This window comes from Chaetura pelagica, unplaced genomic scaffold (genome assembly GCF_000747805.2).
Source record: "Chaetura pelagica isolate M959 unplaced genomic scaffold, ChaPel_1.0 scaffold630, whole genome shotgun sequence".
Taxonomy (NCBI): domain Eukaryota; kingdom Metazoa; phylum Chordata; class Aves; order Apodiformes; family Apodidae; genus Chaetura; species Chaetura pelagica.
The window spans coordinates 1,689,550-1,699,027 of NW_009951855.1; the positions used below are offsets into that span (position 1 = coordinate 1,689,550).

The 9,478-nt window shown below is 38.4% G+C and overlaps 1 protein-coding gene across 1 annotated transcript in view; it reads right to left on the reverse strand.

Annotated features, from left to right (window-relative positions):
• ARHGEF3 (Rho guanine nucleotide exchange factor (GEF) 3) overlaps nt 1-8,698 on the reverse strand; it is a 25,618-nt gene extending 16,920 nt beyond the window's left edge. Inside the window, exon 1 of the mRNA XM_009993401.1 lies at nt 8,603-8,698. Within this exon, the coding sequence (XP_009991703.1) occupies nt 8,603-8,698 (96 nt within the window). The remainder of the gene's footprint in view (nt 1-8,602) is intronic.
• Nucleotides 8,699-9,478: the final 780 nt, after the last annotated feature.

Consider the following 9,478-nt stretch of genomic DNA (forward strand, 5'->3'; position numbering starts at 1 on the left):
CCAAAAAAAAAAAAAAAAAAAAAAAAAAAAAGAAAGAAAGAAAGAAATACCTTTGAGATTCAACCATAATTGTTTTGTAACTCGTGGCTCAGCCATGAGCTGTTTCTTTTTTATTATTATCCAGAACAACAATCCTGGTGCACAAACAATATCCTATGGCAGAGCCTGCTTGTTATCAATTGTGCTGCACTGCAGTGAAAGGACATGATGTCCCAGGCAGAGTCAGGCAGTGCAATGCCAGCAGCACAGCTTTTGCTAGCGGCTCCACCTTAGCAGCAATGATCTCTTAGGCATAAACATCACACCCCCAAAAGCAAAATCTGGGAGAGGGCGATTAGGATTAATAGAAAAGATTACTTCTTCTTTACTGCTGCACCCTTTCTGTTATCTTGCAGCCTGCTGCTATGCTCTTTGGTCAAAAGACAAAACTCGTTCAAAAAAGCACAAATCTATACAACATCATAGCCATATCTTGCTTGAAAAGTACATGATCCCCATTGTTTTACGGACTTTTCCCACATGCACTGTAATCTATTCACAATTTTGCACAGACTTTAACCTTGGAGAAAATCAACCTGAGTAAAAATAATGGAAATCGTCTTCTTTCTCTTGGGGAGTGAGAGGAAGTGAAAAAAATAAATACGATTTCTTCTTTATGTCAGACAGCCCAAATGTCCTCAAACTGTGCTGCCTGCTAGCCAAGGATGCCTACAGTTCCACGGGCAACAAGCAGAGTTTCAGCCACCATCAAAAAACATTAAGCTTCTCGTTGCAAGCCACCAGAGGTCAGCACTTCCCCCAGTAGTGGAAGGAAAGTTATCTCGTGGTTGTGAAGGTGTGTGCTTGCAGAAGTGGATCATATTCTGATCTCACGCTGAAAAATCTGATCAGCATTCAGACCAGCTAAACTATGTAGTTCAAATTAAGAATTTTATATTATTAAAAGAGATGAGCATTATTACAGTTATCACTCCATTAAGATGATAATTTCAGAAGTCTAAGACTTTACACCTTTACCAATTAGGACTGAAACTAAATCTTGTTAATCAGAAGTTCTTAATTATGATGAGAACTTTCTGAATACTTCTAATTTTTTACCATATATTAGAAACAGTCTGGTTAAGATAGCTGACAGTGAAAACTCATCAAACCTTAAATGTTCCAAGTGTCTTCTCCCTCAGAATAATCTAGCAAGAGTAATCACCACTGAGCCACCCCCTCTGCTATGAAAGAATAGCTTGTACAGGTAAGGCTTTGGTTGAGCAATGAAAATACATCACTTCTGGAGCAACTCTGAAACTGTAAGATGTGATACTGACACTGTGTGGCAGGCTTGCAAGATCATGGTATTTCTGTTGCATGGTCTATAGCCATTCTGCCACTACCTCCCCTTTCATCAAGCCCCACAGAGAAGCTGAACAAACTACTGATGCTAATGATCAGGACAGGGAAAAGCTCCACATTCAAGCATATAAAAAAGTTTTACTAACCCTGTCTCTGAAAAATCTCCATTTTCCAGTTAACCAGGGGTCCTGCAATCATAATATCTTTGGGATATGGATCTAAGCACATAGAAACACAGAACTGTGTGGTTCCAGTGTCTGTCCAGCATTAAGAGGCTCCAGTGAGGACATATTGTCCAGGAAGAATGAACATCAGATTCCAGGTCTGTATTTCTGAGTGTGCTTATAAGAGCTACCCAAAGGCATCACTGTTCCTGCTCACTCTCCCAATTCAGGAAATTTAGAAGCAGATGAGATTGAGAGATAGGAATTAGTGTCTGGATCCACTTGTAACAACCATCACCTGTCCAGCCTGGGAACTAGGCCAAGTTATGACATAAAAAATTCAGAAGTAACTATGTTTTGCCCAACCTTTTAAAGTTTTTATTATTGGTATATTATAAAAATAATTTCAGAGATTTAGAATCAAAGTCTTAGACTGTATTTTCAGAATCACAGAGACTTGCTGAAGCAATACAGAAAATTAGAAAACAAAAGATCCAGACTACAATTTGGCAGAGTTTCCAAAATGTGGAGCTGGTGTATGTGAATAAGTAACATTAATCTGACAAGGCTTTAAATTTGATATAAGGCTAAATAAAGCCGAGGGAAACATGAGTGCAAAAACTTCAAAGGCTGAACAGTCAAGAGAAGTCAAATTAATACCTGACTAGGCTAGAACAAAGAGCAGATGGCTTTTGGAGGGAGCTGTATATTTGAACTCAAGAGGACTGGTAACTTTTGCATTCAGAGAGAAAAAAATTAAAGCTGGAAAATCCATTTATATATGCACCCTCAAAAACAACTCTTGAAGTTGTGAATTAATTGATAAATAAATCCAAAATCTGTATTGTTATAGAAACCAGACAGTGGGCATTTCAAACTACTACGTCCTTCTGAGAGAGTACATTCATCTTATACTTTTCGGGGGGATTTGTAGGAAGAAAGGTTAGAATAATCACACCACCGTAATCACCAATTATCACCAACTTAAGACAGGAAACAATCATATAAGAAGTTATAAAGATGCCATGCCCCATCATTCTTCTAATTTGGCATAAAGGACAGTGCTCTAGATTACTTCTTCACTGTAATTTATTCTGTAGATCCCATACATGTATGTACAATGGTATTTCTAATATCTTCTACACATTAAACTTTAAAAAGATCAAGCTTTTAATGTATAACTCTCCAAAAATTAAGTGTTCTGCTGTTGGACAGCTAAGAATGGTCATTTCAAAACCGTAACATCTTGACAAAAAGATAACTTTTGTGTTATTATTTTTTACTCTAATATACCTGGATTGCCATTTAAAACCCTGCATACAGCACTCATTCCTGGGGCAAGCTAAGCATTCCACAGCCACAGAAGCATGTCAAAGCAGATCTTTTGAAAAACGAGGCACTTACATTAGTTGCAACGTACTGACAGCTAATTTGGTGCGATTTTTATTTCTTCATTAGTGAAACCAGCACCTAATAATTGGATATATTGTATCCAACAACACGCTGCAGTTATTAAAAGGTTCTAGTAGGCTATTTAGGGGAAGAAGCTAATGCTTCTCATGCTCTTCATCCATAAAATAAAAGAACTCTTTTACTAGTATATGTGAAGAATGGAATTTTCCCCAAAGTTCAAAGCAGTGTCAGAGCCAGTTAAATCCATTTAGTGACATTGATTAGTTTTCTATACATTATCATTCAACAAGGCCACCCACAGCTTAATTATCACACTTTGATGGATAAATTACTCTTTGGTTTTCATTTTCTAAGAAGGGAAGAAAAAGAACAAGGCAAGGTTCCCTTTATGATGCCTGCAAAGCAGCAGAACTAATGACCTGGATAGCACAAACTGAAGAGCACTGAGTAGTAGTCAAAGTGCCATACAGAAGGTCTTCATTTGCTTCAGTACCTCACTTGAAAATTTTTTCACTACTCTCTGCTCCTGACCTGCTTAGCTACTGATTTCCTCCCAGTGAACAGTAAAAACAAACCTATGTTCACTGCTGGTATGATTGTTTTCCACCCGAATCTCCTGTCTCTTATCAGCAATCTCAACAACAGTCTCCATGTCAGAGACTGGTGCTGAATTTGACAAACAAGGAAAAATATTTCCCTGAGGGGTCATTACACTTGTGTCTTCAGCCCATGTGGTTGTGTTGATTTTTGTGATTGTATTTAAAAACAAACTCAACAAAATGAACTTAAAGGGTTTTTTTTTTAAGGCAACACAGAACATAAGCGCTACTTGAAAACTGGTACAGGAACATTATATTTTAGAGTATTAGAATTTGCCTCATTTACCTTCAAAGGCAAACTAACCTCTCAATCCACATACAAAACTTTTGAAATTGGAAATGCTTTTTAAAAGCATCCTGACTTACTGGAATTCAGCAAGTTCGGAGATAATTATTGACACTAGTAATCCTGGATTTGGAGTCGCTAACTTTTTTGACATATTATAAAAAATATGCTGGTTATTTCCAACCCCCTTTTTTGATGCACTTTCTATTTGTTATCAAGACAAACAGACGCCCAAAGGATTAATTCTGTGCCATGGGAGCATTCATTAGGGCAAAATGTTTGAAATTAAATTAGTCTCAAAAGACTAAAAAGTGTAATAAATAGAAGGCACTATAAATTGAAACAGTACAGTAACCTTTGTTTCAAACATAATTCACAAGCAGTGCCAGCAAACTAAAACAGAACTACTCTGTCTCAGACTTCATATAACTGGCTAAATTTCCATACTCCTATACTTTAAAGGTTATAAGTTTTCAGTCAACTTTATAAGGGTAAGTCAACATTTGTCATGGCAGGAAGCCAAACGTTATTATTTTTATTAGTCTGCTACTAGTTAAATTGGCCCAAGATTAAACAGTTCTAATAAATACCTCCAAAACTTGGAGTTTAATAAAAAAAAACACCCCACATTCAAGCTCTGTTCCACAGGATGTTATCAGCATTTAACTTTCAGCAGGATAAAAAAATCAAAACAAACAAAAAAAGGTTAAAATAGAAAAAACAACCTGTGTTACAACAGAGTCTCTTAATACAGCAAACACTTAAACTAAAAATAAATTAAGCCAGGCTTCTCAGGCTTTTTGCACCTTCAGAGAGAAGCCAATGTAAAGCTAGAACAACATTCTCAATTGTTACTGGCACTAATAAAGACTTTATTTTTTTAAATACTTAAACAGCAGAGAGCCTTTGCTTCATAGGATCTTGGAAATATTCCGACTGGGAAATTCTAGAACATTCACTCCCCTAGAGCTAAGGCTGATGGTCAAGAAGAACAAAGTAGGTGGCTGTAAAGCAGTTCTAAGGATAGGTCAGTATTGCACAAATGTAACTGTAATCATCTACACAAATCTATCCTGGGAGAGGCATCCCACTAGGCTCCATCCACCAGCTGCACTCTCTGAAGGGAGCAGGAGGAGGTTTGTCATTCCTCCTTTGCCAGCTTCTGCAAGACCAGCAGGCAAATGAAGCAAATCCAGGGGCATTTTGTTTTAATCACAGTGTTAAAAAGACGTCCTGAAACAATAGACGGAGTACAACGAAAAGCCATATAGAGAAGTGCCAAAGTATTCTCAGTTGAAGAGGAAAAAACTCATCTGAAGTTCAGAACACACGTCAAAGACTGGCCCCTTGCCACAGAGGCTGCCCTTGCTAATCACTGCTCTTAAGACCTGAGATTTCATTTACCATATGCAAGACAGTGGCATATGGGCAAGTTGCATCCAACCACCTTGACCGATCATTCACCTGCAATATCCAGAAATCAATATATCTACCTGCAGTTAGGAAATGAAAGCTAATTAATAGAAAAACCTCACACTGAGGTGAATTAACACAAGTAACAGAAACTGTAAAAAACCCAGACAACGAATGTAGAGTTGATTAAATTCTGAATTTCCTCTCATTACATTAGAAGCTGTTTGTACAGACTACCTAAGAAAGACCCTTTCCATTCTGGAACAAACTAGATACGAAGTTGGACTGCCAGTTAACAAGCAGACATCATAGAGCAAATTACTGAATGGAAAAATAAAGGCAGGCTGTTTGTTTCAAATTGCCATTAAGCAGAACAGTTCCACCGGGGGGAAGGTGTTGACATGTTTCCATGTTCAGCTCTCTGCAGTTACACTCCACATGAACTTACCTGAAATATATTGAAACTACAGTTTGCCGATATTTCATTAAAAATGAAAGACATACATTTATGAAGATCAAACAAAATTCATAACTTGCAGTTTATCTCAATCTTTTGGCCCCTCTCCCTCTGGCTCCATGCCTGGTTCTCATGTTAATGAAGTGCCCAGAGCCCTCTGGGTTGCCCTGCAGGTTAGTTATCCTGCACTCCCCACAACGAATTAAACAAGGTCCTGAGCAGGACCTCGTTTCCATTAGAGAGGGTAATAAGGGAGTTGCTTTAGCCAGTGAAACACAGAAAATGGTATCTATCATTGGGAAAGGTGTGAGGCTTTTTACATTTTAAACAAAGCAAATTTCAACTTTAACTGTCTTTTTTTTTTTTAACTATGGAAAAGATGGAAAAAACCCAATACTTCTGTACTGTTTAGACTTAGAACTGTACTACAGTATTTTATGTGGGGTATCCAATGATGTATGTAAAGACCTTACTTACACTGTTTCCTATATTGACTCATTCCTCAGGCATTGCACTGTTTTTTGTTGACGTTAAGCTGCTTTTAGAAATAACTACAATAATTGTACTTTGACTAGAGGTACCCTAGCCTTGTCTCAGAATCCAGATTTCTACTGCTCACATACATTTTGGACATTTTATTTGTCATTGTTTTGTGACTGTGCTCCTTCTATGGAGTTTATGCCAAGGAAGCTGGTGTGGCTTAAAGAAAAAACTGTGAAGTGGAAAACATCTGTTCTCTTTCGTGCCACTGACTTGTCCCTCAAAAACATCCCTAGTTTTTCACTGCTGCTCTGCCAGCTCCAAGTGAAGTCCAAGAATAAAGAAGAACTAATCTATTATCCATAAGATTCAGCTTGTTATCCAGAAACCTCCAGCTAGAAATTTGGGAAAATTTCAACAGTACAATATATGCTCAAGATTTCTGCTGAATTTCATCCCACATAAGTGCTATTGTCCCTGATCTTCCAAACTACATTTTGTATTTGTTCAATATAAACACAAAAAGACTGTTTTATAAAGTTAAGAGAAAAAGATCTTATAATTATGGTTGCTGATTTAAAACCAAAACATAACATTATATAGCAGAATATCTGTTCTATTCCAAAGCATTTACGCACAAGTTCGGTTACTAAATATCAACCAACTTCACGTTTATTATTAAAATGAAACAAAGGTTTTCAAAGCCAGAAATTCATAATACCCCACAGAGCAAGGTAGCTTTCCAGTGTAGTAACACTAAACTGTGGCAGAAGGTGCCCAATAGCTTTATTTAGAGTTGTAAATACTAAAGAGTGGAAGAACATTAACATTAGAGCTTGACAAGAAACATGGATTTCTCCCCTTCTGTATTGACAGACTTCAAAGAATTAGGCTGCATACATCTAACCTTATAAAGCCTTTCCCAAAGAGTAGTTTTTATTTCTGCTTCTAAGACCAATTTTTGGGGTGGCAGGTGGTCTTTTCATACCTTCCTAAGACAAACAGGAGAATGTCCAAAAGTTTATTTTTCAGAATGCTGGAAGTCCATCCTAATCTCAGAAAACAGCCTGAATACACAGGGTGCATTTTCTTATTTGTATAAAACACAAACGGAAAGATTGTAAAACCAAAAGAGCTGTCTGCACATTGTAATTTTGATTGATCACATCTGCTATTAGATACTTCCTCAGCCTCCAAGCTTTCATGGAGACTTTTTCTTTGAAATTTGATTATAATTAACCTGCCCATCCTAACTGTAAGAAAACAACACTCAAGTTTTCAGATTTGACGATTCTATTAATTCACTAATTCACATTCATGCAGTAAAGGCTAAAAACATATATAATATTATAGTTAGTAAAATGAGCACGCACCCTTAAAATAACTATTTGGTATTAACAACTTCTGTTTTAGATAGATGGATACGTGCATACTCACACTCACAGTGTTACTTCTCAAAAAACACACAGTTGAAAACATTTCACTATCATTAATTGCAATAATTAAATCACTTTATGTAAAAGTACACAGAAGAGCAAGAGTGCAGCACCTTCTTATTAGTTCTTAGCTTAAGCATCATGATTAAATAGGGTCACTTGGCTTATATTACTTTTACTTTAGATTCCTTCAACTGCTGGAGGCAATTAAACTTTGATGTAGTTGTATTAAATGCACCCAATTTACTAAGTTGTCTTCAAGTTACTCAGCTAACAAGACTAATGAAAAAGCTATATATTTAAGTGATAAAAACTTCCAAGGAGAAATGTTATCCTTCCTCCAGAGCAGCGAGACAGAATCCTTAATGTCACAGTTTTCTTTCCAAACAAACACACAAAGCAACATTAATGTGAAGTATCAAATATTTCAGTCTTTTACAAACATCTGTTTGTGAAGCTTTCCACCATTAAGAAGAATTTTGCAAATAAGTGTGTTGAATTTGGGTTAAAGAGTAATACTTTGAATGTTACTTGAAGGGATTTCATTGCTTTTTCAGAAACAGAATAGTCAACTTCTTGATAGGGCAGAGTTTTCAGTTAACTGTATTACTAATAATTTCTTGTTTTATTACTAATGAGGAAAATGCTTTAAGACACCATTATCTAGATTCTCTCCCAGTTCCTATGTAAGTTTAACAGTTTGTAAGTAATGGTTAGCACTGGAATAAAATACATAAAGGTTACATTACACTACGTATCTAAACCAGCTACTTATCAAATTAGCTCCTTTAAATATTTATTTTAATTCCTTAAAGTGACAGATGACAAAAGCCTTGCCTTATTCCGAAGGGAAGTTCAACAACTAGAGATGTCAGTAAAGGATGCCTAAACTAACCAGGCTTCTATACACAGCAACGTATTTTCAAAGCACATCACTTTTCCCCAAAGCAGGACAGATCACACTATGAAGAAAAATAAAGTCGCAACTGTGTTACCAGTAGATTAAGTACCTCCGTCTCCTTAGCTGGGCTAGTCACTGTCTGCACTTCCAAGGCACAATTTGCCCTCTTGACAGAAAGGTAGAAAGGATAATCCTTGGCCACCATCGTGGCTGCCGAAGGAGCGGTTTTGGGGGTCACAGCTGATTCTGTCCGAGCACAAAACGCGAAGACAAAGTTGAGCCTCCCTTCCCCGGCCCTCGGCAGTGCGGTACCCGAGGGCTCCTGCCTTACGCTCCGGAGAACATGTCCTGCAGGAGCCCAAGCGCCGACTGAGGCAGCAGCGGGAGCGGCGCGGGCTCCAGGCGAGCCCCCCCCTCGGGACCCACAGGTACCACAAACGGAAAATCCACCCCGGTGCTCCTGCCTGCTTCTCACGGGGCATCCGCTCAGCTCCTGCGGGGCTTGTTGAGCAGCCCGGCCCCCGGGGGAGCGGCGGGGCTGCCGGGGAACTGCAGCGCTCCTGCCCGGCAGGGAGGGGATGCTGCATCGCGTTATGCTGCCACATCATGCAGCACGGCTTTCTGTGTTGTTTTTGTTCTCCCATATTGTTACTTCTTCCTGTCTGACAAGCTGGAGTTTGTTTGTGTTTTTCTACTTCCACTTTTGTTGCTATTGTTTAGTCAAAGAGCTCCCGTGCCCGCACCCCTCATTGTAACAAGCTGAGAAAGTGGAAAAATACCTTTGCCTAACACATCTCATAGGGCACTTCGGTGCCTGCACAGCCAGGCTAGCTCTGTCCGATGTCCACCTTAGGACAAAGGTAGCGAAAATTTCCTAAAAAGAGAGAGGAAGTGTTAGGGGCCCTGTCTGCAATACAGGATTGATCTGACAAAACGAGTGTGTGGGAGACAAGGAAAAGGAAACTGAGGAGGAAGCTGGACAGGG